We start from the raw sequence: 18,688 nt of genomic DNA on the forward strand, positions 1-18,688 counted from the left end.
TTCTTTGGATGCAACTCTGCATTCTTTCTCCTCCAAACACGACGAGTTGAGTTTTTACCAAAAAGTTCTATTTTGGTTTCATCTGACCATATGACATTCTCCCAATCCTCTTCTGGATCATCCAAATGCCCTCTAGCAAACTTCAGACGGGCCTGGACATGTACTGGCTTAAGCAGGGGGACACGTCTGGAACTGCAGGGTTTAAGTCCCTGGCGGCGTAGTGTGTTACTGATGGTAGCCTCTGTTACTTTGGTCCCAGCTCTCTGCAGGTCATTCACTAGGTCCCCCCGTGTGGTTCTGGGATTTTTGCTCACCGTTCTTGTGATCATTTTGACCCCACGGGGTGAGATCTTGCGTGGAGCCCCAGATTGAGGGAGATTAGCAGTGGTCTTGTATGTCTTCCATTTTCTAATAATTGCTCCCACAGTTGATTTCTTCACACCAAGCTGCTTACCTATTGCAGATTCAGTTTTCCCAGCCTGGTGCAGGTCTACAATTTAGTCTCTGGTCTCCTTTGACAGCTCTTTGGTCTTGGCCATAGTGGAGTTTGGAGTATGACTGTTTTGTGGACAGGTGTCTTTTATACTGATAACGAGTTCAAAAAGGTGCCATTAATACAGGTAACGGGTGGAGGACAGAGGAGCCTCTTAAAGAAGAAGTTACAGGTCTGTGAGAGCCAGAAATCTTGCTTGTTTGTAGGTGACCAAATACTTATTTTACCGAAGAATTGACCAATTAATTCATTAAAAATCCTACAATGTGATTTTCTGGATTTTTTTTTCTCATCCTGTCTCTCATAGTTGAAGTGTACCTATGATAAAAATTACAGGCCTCTCTCATCTTTTTAAATGGGAGAACTTGCACAATTGGTGGCTGACTAAATACTTTTTTGCCCCACTGTAAACTTGTCACATTTCATCCTCTCCTCCGTTCCCTACTCCTTTTGTAGGAGATCGGTCTTGATGGGGTCGAACGTCTCTTGAGGAGGCCGAGGAGTAACGCTAAAGGCCGTTTGGTGGAGGTGCTGCTGGAGCTGGTGGCCTCCTGCAAGTCAGTCTCTTACTTGGGAAAAAAATAGATTTAGTTTGGTTTGATTTGGTTTAATGCCTGTCTGTCTTATTGTCTCTCTTAATGCAGACAGTTTAGTGTTCTCTCAGACAGGAGGTCTCAGTCTCGACCCAACAACTTGGATCGATGTAGGAAGGAGTTCATCAAGAAACATTTGGTGAGTCTGTTCTCACTTATACATGCCACAATCTTCCTGCCTATTCATTACTTGCTTCCATGTCTGGCTCTCTTTTTTGTCTGTCGGTTGGGGGGTCTGTGATTCGGTCCTCACTCCTTGAAGTCAACTTGCAAGTGTACTTGGGCAAGCCTTTGAACCCCAAATTACAGATGGTGTGTGAATTTGTGTGAATGTTCATCACTCCTGATGGGTATGTGACAAGTCGTACGGCAGCCTCTATCTCTGATTAAATGTGTGATGTGTTGAATGCTGCCTGATATTGTTAAGAGCTTTGTATGCTAGCTAACTGGAAAGCCCTTTATAAATGCAGTTCATGCAGTTTCGCATCCATTTTCATAATGTCTACCTGTCTTAAGGTCCTTGTTGCCAGACAAGCTGTGAGGGTGAGGAGAAGGGTAACAAGGCGGACGGCAAAACAGCGTTTGATGGAAAGCAGGAAACTTCTACGGAAACTCCGCCTGCTGGCTAAAGAGGTCAGAGGTTATAAAGTGGTCACACCAAAGATGTTGCAGTATGTTTAGTTAGTCTAAGGTCTGACACCCTCTATCCCACACCCCTCTTTCCAGCCCCAGACTACCATCCCGGACGCATTTCTGTGGTTACTGAGTGGAAGCAAGCGATTGGCCTACGTCAGGATCCCCGCATACTCCATTATCTTTTCATTGGTGGAGGAGCAGAGGGGAAGAGACTGTGGCAGGGTCACTACCCTCTACATGAAGGTAGCAGTTCTAACACTGACGTCCATTTCTCAATTTATGGATGGTGTTTACCTCTCATTTTCAGTCTGTATTAGTTTCTGTCTCTGTCTGCCTTTCTGTTTAGTCTCCGGATGGTTCAGCAAGTGAGATCTTTGCAAAGCTGGAGGTCTACCTGTGGCTCGGCCTGGCCAAGTACAGTAAAGAGGCCACCAACTGTTTGCCGGAGGAGTTTCTGCCTATCTACGAGGAAGAGGATGAGGAGCAGAGGAGGCTGGTCCCCGCAGGGAGGATGAAGCTTCCCGTCAGTCTGTCCTGCCAAGGTGAGTCAACAGGCTTCTGTTCAGAGACTTCTTGTTTGTTAACAGAACAATGGAGATGAGTTTTCCTTCAAAATAAAAACCCAGGGATTTGTTTTATTTCCACTTGATTATGATGAAGCTTTACCTGGACTCAACAGCACTGATATCACTCTTCTCGCTATCTCTCTCTCTGCAGACAGCAGGTACTTCCAGCTACGATGTCACATGTATCAGGGTCGCGGCCTGATAGCTGCTGATGATAACGGCCTTTCAGATCCTTTTGCTAAGGTTCTCTTCTCTACTCAATGCCAAGTCACCAGGGTAGGTACAGCTATTCAATTAATGGGCTTATTACATTCTGATGTTTAGCATATCAGTGAGGGTAAAATCAAAATCAAAATCAAAAGATTTATATGCGGTTTATTAGTGACGCAGATTTTGCAACAGACCGTTGTAGTAGAGAGAAAGAGGGAGCTGAAGTGGAAGGCAAAGCTCTCAATTTATGTCGAAAGGAGCAAGCTCAGGAGGTTCTGAGGTGGCACATATAACCGTTAAGAAGCTCAGAGGAAAACCAAGAACAGAATAGAGGGATTACAGTTCCCATACGGCCTGGGAAAATACAGATATTCTGTCTCAGTAGTATAAATGAATTCATAGAAGGGTTTCTCCAGTGGAACAGTGGCTTCCCAAAAATAGTCAGAATCTGGGCAGCAGGTGCTGAAACATCCCGACTTGAAAATGTCTAGTCTGAGTTGAACTCCAGAGAATATCTTCCATGTTTCAATGGGATAGCATCTTCCTTATCACTTACTCCCTAGAGACCAATGTATTTCAAACTTTAAACCCCATTTAATACGTACATTATGCATGTTAAGTGTCAAAGCCCATGGAAAACACAACTGTAGGACTAACCATGAGCATGTGGTTGTGTTCAGGTTTTAAATGAGACGATCTCTCCTGCCTGGTGTGAGAGTTTGTTGTTTGACAGAGTTCTGCTGGAGGGTACGAGGGAGGAGCTCGAACAAGACCCTCCCCTTATCACCATCAACATCTACGACCAAGACGCCATGGTAACGCTGGCCTTTTTCTTCTACAGTTGACAAAAGAAAAATAATGGTTTTGACGTGTTTGAATTGTACTATGAATTACACGTTTCAAATAAAAAAATAAGAAGTACTACAACAGAAGGGGTAGGACTTTTCCTCTCTATTCTTCTGCTGTTTCGCACCTTCAGGAAGTAATGTCATAACAACCTGTGGGCGTGTGTGTTTGTTAATGTGTGTCAGAGATGGAAATTAACTTTTTTGCCCACCGGCCACTGTGGCTGGTGGATTCTAAAATCTACCAGCCACTCAACTTTTTTACCAGCCACTTTTTATACGTAATTTTTATATGCGTTAATGTTTACAATATAATAGGGTATATTATTTTCTTCTAATCAGCAGGCCTACCAACTAGTTTTTCATCAGAATTGATTATACAATAAGTAGGTGCTACCAAGGAACTGAGTTGCAAATGTTACAGTCTTACTGCATATGATATGATAAACCATACACAAGTATCTGCCCTGTTAAGTAATGTTTATTCTGGGAAACATTGTGCCATTAAACTTCATAAATGTACCTATTTCCTCAGGAAAGTGTTAACACTTTAAGTCACAGACAACACAAGCACAAGCCACTTGCAACCATTACAAATACAAACCATAGTCATAGACAGTGCATCAAACTATCCAAGATCCAAGATGCTTCATAGAAAAGGATGATCTCCAAAACATCAGCGAGCAAACTTTTAGAGAAGTCACCACAGTTCAGCATGTTAAACCTGAGTCCACACAACAGTACAGAACAATTCTGTCAACCTCAATGTCCCAGTTCCAAATGTTACATAACTAGCTATTTTCAGGACTTGAACATGACATTTAGATGACTCGTGGTCCTTCACGGCTTCCAATTCCAGGTTTCTTGTCCCCATGATGAAGTTGTTTGACCTGTGAGCGTCTGATGCGTACTGACGACAGGCTGAGCAGTACATGGTCTGACTCGTTTCCTCGTACACCAGCCTGTCGCGATCTGTTGTTCGCCATCTCATTAAAAAAGCGCTTAGCCTTTTTTTCGGTGGTAGGTCTAATATCCCCCCCCCCCTCCTGTACACCCTCCTCAGCGGGTCTTTTCACCCCGGTGATGTAACGCCACATTGTTGGTTTAAACTAGCAGCTATCCTGTGATGGCCGCAGGTTTAGGTAGCCTCCTTATACATTCTTTATCTCTCCACAACAAGTAGTTCCACTTTGATTAGCCCACTTTGATTTAAGCGCGGAGTAATAATTGTGGATAAGGAGTTGGAGTCTCATTCTCACGCCGCTTCGGCCCAATCAGAAGCACATCATTTGACTGGATCTGACTGTATGGTTGTGGAAAGCGCAGCTGTCATGCGTATGACCCATGTATGATAGGCGAATTCGAACGGATATGACTGAGAAGTATTACCTGCCACAGTGGCTGGTAAAGTGACACAATGTACCTAATGTGCTAATTTCCATCCCTGATTTGTGTACAGGGCAGTCCAAAGCCTCTGGGTCGTGCGTTTGCAGAGCCGGAATTTAAAACTGTGGAGCAGTACTACAAGAAGCCCCACCTCCGTTTCTTTGACATCAGCATGGGCAGGGCCCCTGCCGGCGAGCTGCTGGCTGCCTTCGAGCTCATCGAGCTGGACTACTCTGGGTTTGGAGAGGTGATACCTGTCAATCAATCAATGTCTTTCTGATCTCTGTAATTGACCGTCATTTCTATCAGTGATAATTACGCTGTTTAAGAACTATCTGTGAACACACTTAAAAGAGGTTTGATCAAACTTGAAAAGTCACTCCTTTTAGATTAAATTGAGATAATTGAGCCTGGTCCCTTCCCCTCCACATCCCTCAGCCTTCTTTCTGTACACTAGGACTATTGGCCTCTTGCTTTTATGCTGATGACACACTGATTTAGTTAAATGGTAGGGTTTCAAGTTTAACAGAGTTTAAGCAAAATATCTGAGATTGTACGTTACCCCTCGAGAAGACCCTACTAATTGAGGCAATTAAAGGTCTAAATCTTTCTTTTGAGGAATTAATTAAAAACTTTAATTAAAAACTTTCAAATGACTGTACCCCAAACAGTAAGACGATTAGACAAGTTGCGAAACTAACAGGTTAAAAAAAATTATTTGGAAGAGAAAAGGAAGGTGAATGGAAATACCGTCCTCAACATCACTTAATGTTTACATTCTGCTTCAGCTTTGACCTACTGTCCTTACATTTTTTGTGCATTGAGGGATACAAACATTTTCAATGCACCAGTTAGAAGTTTGACCTTCAATTAAAGTGGTTAAGATAATCCAAATAAACTCACTAGAATAATGTGATTGAATTACTGGAATAGGCATGATGAAGAGTTGCAAAAAAACCTGGAATGATCCTTTGACACACAAAAACCAAAAGCAGTGTGAATAAATTAATTCCAGATAATGAACTGGTGAACTCCCTTTGCAGCCCCGCGTCCCCAGCAGTGTGGACCCTCAGGAGCTGACTTACCTGCAGGAGCAGAGATATTACAACATCCCAGAGGGAGTCCGGCCTGTCCTGAAGACCTTTAGGATTGAGGTTACACACACACACACACACACACACACACACACACACACACACACACACACACACACACACACACACACACACACACACACACACACACACACACACACACACACACACACACACACACACACACACACTGTCGATTGCATTAAATTGTTTTTTGGACTTCTTCAGTTAAGTCAATTCTTTTGTGTGGGTATGGGTATGTCTGTGTATAGGTGCTGTTCTGGGGTCTGCGGGAGCTGAAGCGAGTGCAGCTTTTTGAGGTGGAGCGCCCCCTGGTGAGGGTGGAGTGTGCAGGGCGGCAGCTGGATTCTGAGGAGATCGAGAGCTACAGTACTCATCCCAATTTCAAAGAGCTGGTCCGCTATATAGACGTGGTCAGTCAAAGACGGTTTCCGAAAAATGTTTTAGCTTTGTTTACAAAGGTTCCTTACTTAGTGAAGTAACCCAGACACATTTTGGATTACGCCTACAATGAGTAGTACGTGGTGCAAGTGCATTTGGATTTAAGCACTGATTTAGTCTTTTCTTAAGTCCTTATACCTACACTGCATATATCAATGAATACACTTGGGCCGCAATGGAATAGTCAACCATTTTTTTTATTGTAGGGCTTTTCCCTGTTCTTGTCCTCGAAGGTAAATGTCATAAACTCAAGTTAACATATTTTGGAATATATATTTATTTGTGTGTCCAGTGCATGCAGACAAAGTAAAGCTAACCTTGTCTTTCGTCTCCCTGTTATTATTCCATCCAGGAGCTGCCAGAGCAAGCTTACCTCCACCCCCCTCTGACGGTGTTTGTGGTGGAGCATCGGGCATTCGGTCGGCTTGCTCTGGTAGGGACCCACGTGGTCCAGAGCCTCATGGACTACGCCCCACGTGAGCTTGGGGGTGAGGAAGAGGAGGAAGATGACGAACCAAAACCAAAAGGTGAGAGGTGTGAAAGAAGAGGAGGAAGTCTTCAAAATCAAGTCATTTGATATGTATACGTAACTAATGTTATGTAACGCCTTTTATATTGTTAGTTTTCTTCATTTCATTTTTTGCCCAGCGACTAAATTACATTAAAGCTAACTTAAGTACAGCTTCCAATCTGTGCACTGTGTGTCACATAAATAAATATTCATAATACAATAGTAGTGTAAACTAGATAGTTGGAGTTAGTTGTTTAAAAACATTGTTTAATGTTCAATATGTGGAGATGTTCAATGTTTGAAAGGCCTACTGTTCCTTAAAATGCTCATTATTCTCGGCAATTAGCCAATGAGGTTTGTTTGGGAACATGGTTGTTTTCAGTGGAATTGATCCAAAATTCACCTTAACATATTGATTCCAAGTTCTACGTTTTTCTTAATGGCATTATTATGTTAATATTTAAGTTTGTAATGTGTTTTCTTAATAGTTCTATTACTTTACATTGCATTATATTTTACTGCCAAAATCTAGTAAGTTTTACAAAAACCTTTGGAACCATCAGCCACAAGATGTAGTCTTAAGCTCTGTGATTGGATGTTTCTCGAGCTATGCTCTTGCGGTTTCATAGTGAATTTTGAGTTTTTATGGAAATATTCATCAACACAAATGTTTCTTCTTGTCTCTCCAGTGAGGCAGAATACGAAGAAGGTGGACCCTCTGAATTCAGTGACCCGTATGGGACTTAGCAACCTGTCAATCAAACAGTCAAAGATCCCCTTAAACCCCATGAAGCTGGTCAATGTACGTATATTAATATCGTCTTTGTGTTTAATGACATGGAACCAAGGCACATTTCCACTTAGATTCAGTCATAAAGGATAAAGAATGAGTTCATCTCCTTGAATTAAACCCCTTAAGGCTCCTCTGAAGAAGCTGCTGAAGAAAGGCGATGAGCTGGAAGAGGAGATACCGGAGAAGGAGGAGCTGGACTGGTGGTCCAAATATTACGCTTCTGTGGAGGAGATGGAGAGAGAGGTGAGACATGATTTACCTGTCTGTCTAAAGACATGGGTTAATCACGACTGCAGAAGATTTTCCGTTGTAGACTGAAAACACACACCTGTTATACTTCACCCAAGCATTGAATAAAAGCTTCAACTACATTAGATGTAAAATAACATGTTACTTTAGTATGGAGGTAAAAATGCCAGCAAGACCCGTAGGATCAAATATGCAATTTCCATGGAGAATGGAAAAGTGGTCAAAACTTAAAGGTGCCATAGAATGGAAAACTGTATTTACCTTGACATAGTTGAATAAGGAGAGTTCGGTACATTGAACTGACATACCGTGAACCTCAAACACCATTGTTTCCTCCTTGACGTGCAAATCATGAATATGCATATCACAGCGATAAAACGGGCGAATTAAAACAATCCCTGTGTGTGACGTAACACACGGTAGTCCAGCCCCAACATTTGCATACACCAGCTACTGGAAACACTAACACTTACCACTCCGTAACGTTGCTCTCCAATCTCCGACCAACTGGCTGTTCTTCAAATTCATCGGTTTCCTCCTCCGATAAAGGCTCCAACATGTGAGGTTGGATATTAATAGCCTCCATGGTTCATCTCTCACAGTTTCGCGAACTTCACTTACTTCTGTGGGCTCTGAGGCAGCCATGGATTGCTCCTTGTAAACCAGCCAATCAGAGCAGAGCTCATCATAATTATGTAAATGAGCCCCAAATAAGGCAATTCAGCTTGTTTCGTTCTAGGACCAAATCATAGGGTTGTAAATGGGTCTGTAAAACCACATCTGGACATTTTTTTGGATCAACCAAAGTTATATACCTTCTTTGTAGACATCAGAGAACAATTTAAAATACCAGATAGATGCTTTCTATGGCACCTTTAATTTAGTTTTTTTTTAAAATATTAGTTAATATGATGAGATTCACACAACAGAAGCAAACAAAATTAGATTTTCTTTTCTTGCGGCGTTTGCACAATTACCATAACACATTAAAATTATGTATTTAACATTTTGTAACAACTATCAAAAACAAGACTGATAATTAAAGCAGAATTAGGAAAATTACACCCTATAACTTAAACAACAATGTTATTTTTCTTTTTATATTGAATACATGTATCTGTTAAATTAAACACTTAAAGAAAAGTCACTCATAGTTGAACTCATCATGTCTGATGTGTGCAGGCTGCTAAACAGGAGGAGGAGGAGATGGAGGAACATGCAGAGAATGGTACAGTTTCAACGCCTACTTTGTCAGGCACGATACAATTGTATTTTGCTCATTTTTATTTATTATTTGATTATTGCATTGTTTAAAATCATGAATAATAAGTTTGCAAATTAAAAAATGAAATAACAACACAAGAATAACATTGCAAACAATGTTATTAGAGTTGTGTTTTTTAGTGTTGATTGTGTCTTTTTCTTTTGGGTCAGAGGCAGGCAATCTGACCATGGCAAACATCGAAGAAGAAGAGGAGGAGGATATGGTGGTGGTGGTGATCGAGCCTCCGAAACGCAAAAACATTGTCACATTAAAGGTGGGGAGGTCACTGTTATTTTCAGTTTATAGTTCAGTGTTTTGGGAATAAAACACACTGTATTGCAACTAAAGACATTGCATGAAATGCGTTATGTAAATGTGTTGTCAGGCACTAAACTACAGACGGAAAAGGTCACGTTGTTAAAGATTAACCAATGAAGAAAATTCAGACAGTTTTCTCAGAAGTTGGTGTACACCAAAGCAGCGCTCACAAGGGAGTGGATATTGGTCTTAAAGAGGACATGTTATGCTCACTTTCAGGCTCATATTTGTATTTTGTGCTTTGCTTAGATTGCCTGCCAATAGAAGCGCAAATGTTATGTTATGATGATTCTATGTTACAGAAGAAAATAAAGGAGTTCCATTAAGGCATTTCAGGCAGGGAGGGAGTCTGTGGAAGAGAAACTCAGTCTGGAGGGAACACAGGGATTTTAGCCTTTGCAGACCATTTACATGCACACAAACCTATATAACACACTACAGGAAAGGAAAACCCCAAAAAGCATACAAGGTCGCCTTTAAGGACTGCCCACATGAAGAACAATAAACATAAAGATAACAATACACTGTTTTATATATTGTTCTAAATCATGTGAATAAAGGAGTCCACACCTGTAGTGATAATCGTGAGTGACATTGTTGGAATGTATTTATGTTGCAAAGTGTTGTGGAAGTTTTTACTTCTCCTCAACATCACCTTTCAAAGTGAGCCAAAAAAAACAGCTACTCTGCTATTCTGCTACTTATCCTCAGTTTAGTTTTCCTGTTACAGACACAGTTACAAACGTTTGCTCTGTCTGTGCTCCTGTTCAGCTGTACAGAAATGATTTGGAGTCAGACTTCAGTCAATTTGAGGACTGGCTGCAGATCTTCCCGCTGTATAAAGGCAGAGCTAGCATCGAGGGTGACGAGGAGGATGAAGAGGAGAGGCTGATGGGAAAGTACAAGGTACTGTGGAGTAGCTGTGTTTCTGACTGTTACTTTACAGAGAAGTCGGGCTGAACTGAATGTCATATTTTAACTTTCAAAAGTTCTGTTGAGGTTTTTATAACTTGTAACCTTGCGTGCATCCCTTTGTGTGCGGCAAGCAGGAGCGCAAATGGTTTTCACTGCAGTGAGAATGTTTTTGAAAGGATAAACACCAAAATACGGATTGAAACTGAATATTTGATTGGCTAAACGCATGTAAAATTTGGAAATGATTACATCAGATTGTTTTTCAATCATTTTGACCCTCAGACTTCACCATGTTCTGGAGTTATTGGAAATGTTTGGAAAAGTCAGAGGCAATCCTCCAAATGCCACAAGTTGAATTTAATTACACAAATAGTAAAATATTAATAATGTAAGTGTAGCCATCTTTATTTGTAATTCTGCAGAATCACTGTGTTCAAAAAGTCACGAAAAAGCAATGCAGCATACGAATGATGATTTAAAGTTCAATTTCAACATTCATTAGAATGAAGCTTTAAAATATTTGGTAAGCGTTCTTTTTTCCAAATAGCCCTGCAGAGAAGTGTTCATTTCCCCATGCTTTCCCTTCCCAGGGCTCCTTCCTGGTTTATCCAATTGGTGAAGGAGATGAAGACACAAAGTGTCAGATCACTAATGGGATCCCCAAAAACTCTCCGCTCAAAGTCCTGGTCCGAGTCTACATCGTCAAGGTAACTGCAGGTCTCTCTGCCCGTCCATATTCTGTCTCTTGTCTCTCACTCACTCGAAAATCTCCTTTACTCAGACTTTGAAATTATTTCAAGGAGTTGTTAGCTGATAATTAAATAGTCTCAACTTACAGATGCCTCTGTATCAACTACATAAGCGCGACTAAAAGTTATCATTAATTCATGTCCCTGGGTCAGTATTCCAGACGCTGCATTTAATGCATCCAGACAAAGTCTCACACTGAATAGTGTGTTTGAAAATGAAAGGAAGCAGGATATGGTTTTCTTTCAATATTTTTTAGTACACAGAAATAAAGTGGCAATGCTGCAGGAGACCACCACAACAACATTGTAGTCCCGTCTTTTTTTGTCAACAGTATTGCATGTAAATATAGGTAGGAACGTCTGGTATGTCATAATTTCGTCCTTGACAAATGCATTTTCTTGTAGTTGTTGTTAAAAATAAAAGTCTGATTGTCTGTTTGTGTGATTTTGTGATTTACAGTTTGTTGTTTTTTTCCTGCAGGCCACCACTCTGGCTCCCACGGACCCGAACGGTAAAGCCGACCCGTATCTTGTGGTCCGAGCCGGGAAGCAGAGTCTGGACACCGTCGATCGATACATCCCCAAACAGCTGAACCCAACGTTCGGAGAGTCAGTACAGTCTGTCCACCTGTACCTGTGCTAAACGCTCTGACTGTCTATCGTTGTTTTCATTATGTTATTAAGTCTTAGTCTTCTACCAAAGGTCCTTCTTAGTTTTCTTTTAGTCAAGTTTTAGTGGACTTTACCTGTGTGTCCACCTGACAGACTTGATTCTCAATCAAAGAAAACAAAGACGTTGCGTTTTATTCAGTGAAAACTGTTTTTTTTTAGGCGAAGTCAACAAGGACACAGCTTTTTTTTTGTTCAACCTCAACTGAAAATGAAGTTCTTGTTATACTCTGACAGGAAAAAAGGGGGTTTAGGTTTGTAACGTCAAAGTATGTGGCGTTATCATCTTTATGAAGCTTGACAAAGGAGGAAACATTTCAAGCATCAGGGGCAAAAATACATCCATACAAATCCAAAAACCTCGAGGACCTTTAACACATAAATATGTTGTTACTCTTCCAGTATATATTATTTTGAGAACAAAATTATATAAAGGAGAATTAAAAACCTGATTAAAAAAATTCCATGGTGCCTAAGGCCTCGATCATCAGATTATTTCCACATTTTAGTCATTGTAGTAAAATAAAACTACCTTGTGACAGAGTTTATTTTAACAAAATAATTTACACTTTGCCTAATTGTCTGTTTGAACTGTCTTTCAGGGTGTTTGAGCTCACAGTGTCTTTCCCGCTGGAGACAGAGTTGGTCATCACAGTGATGGACCACGATCTTATCGGCGCTGATGACATGATTGGTGAGACACGGGTCGACCTGGAGAACCGGTTTTACAGCCGCCACCGGCCATCCTGCGGCCTCGCTCGTTACTACGACACGTTAGTACCACCACTCAGTTTTTTCAGAACTGCAACTTGAACAATGACATGTTGGTCAAAAATCCATGAAACTTCAACTAAGAGAGTACAGTTAGTAGGAATATTAATAGGAGTACTACTAATCAGAATAAGAATACGTTATTTCTCTTGGGGGTTGAAATAAAGTATAAGCACATTAGTTAAGGGCTGCACCTGACCACTTTTAAAACATTTGATTACTATTAGTACTGTGCCTGTCCCTTATAAAAGAATGGATATACTTCAACTATGTCCTTGGGAAAGTGTAAATGTCTGTCTTTCTGTGTGTTGCTCTTCTGGACTGTCCCTCTTTAGTGATGGTTACAATGTGTGGCGCGATGCTAAAAGGCCATCTGCAGTTTTGGCTGAGCTCTGCAGTAAGAACGGCATCCTGTCTCCAGAGTACAGGACCTCTGAAGTCAAAGTCCTCAACAAAATCTTCAAGATCCCACCTGACGCAATACCTGAAGGTAGGACAGACTGACGTGAGGCTATGAACTAATTATACTAAGATAACATGACTTCAACGTCACCACTTTTAAGCTTACAACTTGTAATTAGATTTTGTGCCGTAACTTTTCAACAAACGCTTTTACTTTTAAGCATGACCTGATCTAGCTTTTAAGTTGCTATTGGAATAGTTTGAAGATCTTGAGTAAATTTGCCACGAGGTTGTAAAGGCCCCAGACAACATCTGAAGTCTCATTTAGAAAAAATGTAGCAACCGCCTTTAAGAGGACCAATAAAAGCTTTATAATTAGCTAGTGGTGTATTCACTGACATGTTTTATGTCTTACAGCAAAAGATGAAACAGTTATTATAAAACTTGTGTTAACCACAGTCCTTATTTCAGGATTCTAATCAGGCACCCATTCAAAAAACTCATTGAGTCCAATTTCGGGTTTATTAGGATTTATTCCTGGAGCAGCTTCTTCTACTGCTTCATTCTACAGCTGTATCAGCCTCAGTAACAGTATGATAGTCTTATACAGCAGCTGTTGTTGTTGTCAGGTCTGCTGAAGAAGAACCAGCGGTCTCCAGAGGAGGAGGCAGAGATAGATGAGCACGCGGCCCTGAGTGTGCTGCAGCGCTGGGGGGAGATGAACGAGTTCATCCCTGGAGCCGTCCCTCTGGTGCCAGAGCATGTGGAGATCCGGTCCCTGCTGAACCCGGGTAAACCTGGACTGCCACAGGTAAACATCCAAAAACTACAGTCACAACAATAATGGAATAATAACATTAAATTGATACACTTAATCACCAATGTGTGTGTTTGTTGCAGGGTTACCTTCATATGTGGGTGGACATGTTTCCTAATGATGTCCCTGCTCCGCCTCCTGTTGACATCAAACCACGCCTACCTGAACAGTAGGTCCACACAGTAAAATCAAACAGAGTTTAAAAGAGTAGTCAAGAAATAACAGTGTATAACCTTTCTTGTTGTTTCCTGACGACAGGTACGAGCTGCGAGTGACCATATGGAACACCGACGACGTCTTTCTGGACGATGTGAACCCGTTCACCGGCATCCCGTCCTCCGACATCTACGTGAAAGGGTGAGATTCACACACAAGAACATTCTGAAGGGTTGTCATGGATTTATTTGTTATGACAGTTCTCAAAAGATTTTACTGCCACTTAACCTGCACAAATACTACAATACAACAGTGAGATTATTAGTGACTTCAGAATGGTAAAATCACAAAGTTCCTTCCAGAGGGAGTTTCTCTCCCACACACTCCCCCCTGCCTGAAACGCCTCCTTTGGACTCCTTCATTTACTTCTGTAACATAATGACATCACTATGTAACACTTTCACTTCTTTTGGCTAGCATTGTATGTGAAAAGGGGCAGGATATTTCTAAGTGGTTGCCAAATCAAAACAGAGCTGGTCAGCTAACCAATCAGAGCAGACTGGGCTCTTTGTTTCAGACAGAGGGTGAAAAGAGGTGCTGCAGCACAGGCAGTATGAGAAAAAATAAAGAGCTTTTTGAACATTAAAGCCGGGAGACATGTCCCAGTAGAAGCACAGAATAAGAACCTGACCATGAGCAGAATATGTCCTCTTTAAAGCATGCCATGTTTTTAACAGTCTAAAGGTGTGCGTTCAAAAACACAAACAGCATTGAACGACAGGGATATTAAATAATTCACATTATAAATGCGATGTTTCTCTATCATATTTAAATTCCTTCCTTATGTTTGAAGAATGCCTCTGAACCTCAGTGGAATTATCTATACCATTGTTCTGCTTAGCGTGATTTTTATACAAGGGAAACATATGTTTTGTTGCATGGATAATTGCTATCCAGCACAAGAAGGGGAAAATTGCACTAAATTGCCAAAATAAATGGTGTGTTTGCACTATAATACAACTCACACAATATGCATTGTGAATCAGACCTTGAGACATTGTGTTTTCAATGGTGCTATCATTGGTTGCAATCCAGTCTTTGTGAATCCTCCCCTCAGTGCTTTATTCCGATCTGTTCTGTGTGCAGCTGGATCAAAGGACTCGAAGGGGAAAAACAGGAGACTGACGTCCACTTTAACTCTCTGACTGGAGAAGGAAACTTCAACTGGAGATTTGTCTTTCGCTTTGACTACCTTCCTACAGAGGTTCAAAAAATATGAAACACATGCTGCACCTTGAGACACCTGCTGATGGAGGACAGCTTCCTTCTGATGATTATAGCAACTGTATTAGTAACCTGCTCTGGAATAACTAGTGCTACAACTAATGATAAATCTCCTTTTGATTAATCAACAATTTTTGTTTTTTAAGAATAAGCAATTATCATCTATTTCAAAGAATTGTGAAATCATCCTTAATCATTTCCTAGTATCCATGGGCATGTTTTCATATGTGCTGTTTTGTCAGAACAGTTCAAAACCCAACGATATTAGGTTAACAGTGATTTAAAACGAGAAAAAGCAAAACAGGATATAAGCTTAAACAAAAAGCCTGGTTGCCTCTTTGGTTTGGTCATTAAATGTTAAATTGACCAGTTTATTCAAGACATTTAGGATCAAGTTTCCTTCGTCCACACAAAATATAAATATTTAATCAAGATGTCTAGTTAATGTTCTGATCATATTCCAGTTAGTGAAGAGGATGCTTCATACTTCACAAAAGGGCAGCACTTTAAAGGATTATTAAGGACACATATTTCCAAAGAAAAAACAAACTGATCTTGTTGTTAATGAGAGTAAATCTCCTAATCTCGCCCTGCAGAAAGAGGTGGTGTATAAGAAGAAGGAGTCCTTCTTCTCCCTGGAGGCTTCAGAGTTTCGACAGCCGGCCGTTCTGACACTGCAGGTCTGGGACTATGACCGCATCGCTGCCAACGACTTCCTGGGTGAAAAACTATAACGTCTAGAATGTTTAACAATGTACCTTTCCTGAAACAGACTGATAATGAGTTTACTGATTATTTATGTTCATATTCAACTCTATATATATATATATAGAATGCCAGTTTATTTGTATTTATATTTCTTCTTTAAGATGTCCATACTTTAGAATTGTTTATTTCTTATTTTATTTCATTTCTATGTGCAATGACGTGTATTGTATTGTATTATGCTGCTGCAACGCAAACATTTCGTAGTCTGGGATTAATAAAGTAAATCTTATCGTATCTTATCTTAAATATAAAAAAGAAAACCCACTGTGAGCAACACTAAAATTTCAGGTCAATACAATAAAGGTTTTTTATTTATTTGTGTTGGACTTTTAATGTAACATTTCAGTGCAGCCTTTACATAGACCTGAGTTTTTTCTTCCATTTCAGGAGAAAACATTGGATGGAACAGTGTTGCTCAAAACATTACAGAGCAAATTATTTTGATGATATGATAAACATGTCTTCTTAAAAACTACATCTAATCCTCATCCTCATCGTCCTTTCTCCTTCAGGCTCCATAGAGTTGCGTCTGAACGACATGGTGCGGGCGGCGAAGTCCTCCGGTAAATGTACAATTGAGATGGCGAAGGACCGGGCCAGCCCTCGATTCTCCATCTTCCGCGCCAAGAAGATGAAGGGATGGTGGCCGCTGATCCGCCAGAAGACGGCCGAGGACTTCGAGAGAGAGGAGAAGGAGAAGGAGGAGGCCAAGAAGAAGGGAAAGAAGAAGAAGAAGAAGGACAAGAGGAGTGCAATGAGACAAGAGGACATCCAGTTCACCGACAGCAGTGGCAGCACGTTCCTGCTAATGGTACGAGAAAACAATAATAAGCTAATAATGCTAATGCTACTTGACAAAGGCAAGATGAAGTCACAAAAAATCTGCAGTAAGGATTTGAATCAAACTTGATATTAGTTTTTCCATTCATATCATTTGACTTATACCTGTATTTCTTTTTGTGTGTGCGTGTGTGTTCAGGGGAAGGTGGAGGCGGAGCTGCAGCTAGTGACATTGGAGCAGGCGGAGGCCAACCCTGTGGGACGGGCACGCAAAGAGCCAGAGCCTCTGGACAAACCAAAGTATGTCACACACACACACACACACACAAACACACACACACACACACACACACACACACACACACACACATACACACAAACACGCACACACATTAATAATAATAAAACTGTTAAACTGTTTCCTGTCCACGCCTGCAGTCGTCCCTCTACAAGCTTCACCTGGTTCGTCAACCCAATGAAGACCTTTGTCTTCCTCATTTGGAAGAAGTTTAAGAAGTTCATCATCGCTCTGGTCATCCTCGCCATCCTCACGCTCTTCCTCGGGCTCATCATCTACACACTGCCGCAGCAGATCGCCTCCATCATCATCAAAGGATGAAAAAAACAAAACTGTTTCAGGTTTCCTGAACTGATCTACATCACAGTCATTACTTAGTCTAATCAGTTAAACTCATGATTTATTATGTTTACGCTGACTGCACTACATTACCCAGCATCCTCATTTATATAGACACAAATTACTAATTACTGCAAATGTTTATATATATATATAAATATACATATGTAAGCCAAAAAACAACAACATAAAATGATCTTGTATAAAACTCTATTTTTGTGGATTACATTTTATATATTGAAGGTAAATAAGTTAATAAAAATTATATTTTCAGTTTGACTTTACACTGACTCAGACTAAATTTCATATTTTAGTTTGTACCAGTATGTTCAATATGAACGATAGCTTAATATTATAAGAATTATTAGACAACAGAAAAAAACACTAACAGTGCTCCCTCTTCAGGCTGGTGACCAGATACAAAGTCTGTATTCTTCCACTTGGATTAGATCATCATTTTCTTACTTAATGCCCCTTATTTTCTATGTAAATTACAGCATTATTTGACCTGTCCACTAGGTCCCTCCACTTCTCTGAAGTGGGACTTCATTTATTCGAAAGCCTTTTTTTGTGCTAAGTTCAAGAGCAATTAAATTTAAGAGCAGTTATCTTTAATATTCAAATTATCTTTTGCGTACACCTCTCAGTTAAAGCACATGTTTCATTTATATGTTGATCTTTTGCAAGTATGATTTTTCAACAACACCATTCCAAAACAACAAAAACGAAACAGAAATGTCATGGAAGCCGAACCAACAAACTAATTTCTCCTAATAAAACTATTAAATACATTATGAGAGAAAACAGTTTTATTTTATAATGTGAGGGGACTTAAATAAAAGTAAGACTTGTGCTGGTCTTCAGGAAAATGAACAGGAAGTTAGAAAGGGTTTGTTTATAGACACATGCTCTAAATGTTTCCTCTGATGATGCCCGATAACACTGAAACAAACTCTGGGTCATTGCCTCAGAGACTAGAGGGGAAATAATGTCAGACGACTGACCTCTTTCCAATCCAAAATGTCTCAACAAATACTGGATGGATGACGTTATATTTAGGTACAGAAATTCATATTTCCCAGGGGATATACCTTCTGACTTTTTTGTCTAAGACCGCCATAAGGTTTACATTTAGGCAAAACATCTCCAAAAATATTGGATGGACAGCTATGGGATTTGTTTCCGACATTCGTGTCTCCCTCAGGAGGACGTCCATGTCTTTATACATTAAACAAATATTGGTTAATAAACGGCCAACCGTTCAATTATTGGACCAGAGCTCAAGGCCCTGATTGCCATAAGATCCCTAGTTATATGAAA

At 40.4% G+C, this 18,688-nt stretch overlaps 1 protein-coding gene across 1 annotated transcript in view; it reads left to right on the forward strand.

Annotated features, from left to right (window-relative positions):
* fer1l4 (fer-1 like family member 4) overlaps nucleotides 1–17,652 on the forward strand; it is a 35,373-nt gene extending 17,721 nt beyond the window's left edge. Inside the window, exons 22-49 of the mRNA XM_063910398.1 lie at nucleotides 950–1,050; nucleotides 1,138–1,225; nucleotides 1,603–1,719; nucleotides 1,813–1,965; nucleotides 2,069–2,264; nucleotides 2,440–2,564; nucleotides 3,179–3,313; nucleotides 4,803–4,976; nucleotides 5,773–5,883; nucleotides 6,096–6,257; nucleotides 6,638–6,812; nucleotides 7,486–7,598; nucleotides 7,716–7,832; nucleotides 9,021–9,066; nucleotides 9,273–9,376; nucleotides 10,192–10,326; nucleotides 10,926–11,042; nucleotides 11,566–11,693; nucleotides 12,356–12,526; nucleotides 12,860–13,014; nucleotides 13,556–13,737; nucleotides 13,827–13,912; nucleotides 14,002–14,100; nucleotides 15,046–15,163; nucleotides 15,780–15,903; nucleotides 16,464–16,762; nucleotides 16,931–17,031; nucleotides 17,170–17,652. Coding sequence (XP_063766468.1) covers nucleotides 950–1,050; nucleotides 1,138–1,225; nucleotides 1,603–1,719; nucleotides 1,813–1,965; nucleotides 2,069–2,264; nucleotides 2,440–2,564; nucleotides 3,179–3,313; nucleotides 4,803–4,976; nucleotides 5,773–5,883; nucleotides 6,096–6,257; nucleotides 6,638–6,812; nucleotides 7,486–7,598; nucleotides 7,716–7,832; nucleotides 9,021–9,066; nucleotides 9,273–9,376; nucleotides 10,192–10,326; nucleotides 10,926–11,042; nucleotides 11,566–11,693; nucleotides 12,356–12,526; nucleotides 12,860–13,014; nucleotides 13,556–13,737; nucleotides 13,827–13,912; nucleotides 14,002–14,100; nucleotides 15,046–15,163; nucleotides 15,780–15,903; nucleotides 16,464–16,762; nucleotides 16,931–17,031; nucleotides 17,170–17,350 — 3,813 coding nt within the window. The 3' untranslated portion in view covers nucleotides 17,351–17,652. The remainder of the gene's footprint in view (nucleotides 1–949; nucleotides 1,051–1,137; nucleotides 1,226–1,602; nucleotides 1,720–1,812; nucleotides 1,966–2,068; nucleotides 2,265–2,439; nucleotides 2,565–3,178; nucleotides 3,314–4,802; nucleotides 4,977–5,772; nucleotides 5,884–6,095; nucleotides 6,258–6,637; nucleotides 6,813–7,485; nucleotides 7,599–7,715; nucleotides 7,833–9,020; nucleotides 9,067–9,272; nucleotides 9,377–10,191; nucleotides 10,327–10,925; nucleotides 11,043–11,565; nucleotides 11,694–12,355; nucleotides 12,527–12,859; nucleotides 13,015–13,555; nucleotides 13,738–13,826; nucleotides 13,913–14,001; nucleotides 14,101–15,045; nucleotides 15,164–15,779; nucleotides 15,904–16,463; nucleotides 16,763–16,930; nucleotides 17,032–17,169) is intronic.
* The last annotated feature ends 1,036 nt before the right edge of the window (nucleotides 17,653–18,688 follow it).

The sequence above is a fragment of the Eleginops maclovinus genome, chromosome 20, assembly GCF_036324505.1.
Source record: "Eleginops maclovinus isolate JMC-PN-2008 ecotype Puerto Natales chromosome 20, JC_Emac_rtc_rv5, whole genome shotgun sequence".
Classification (NCBI taxonomy): Eukaryota; Metazoa; Chordata; class Actinopteri; order Perciformes; family Eleginopidae; genus Eleginops; species Eleginops maclovinus.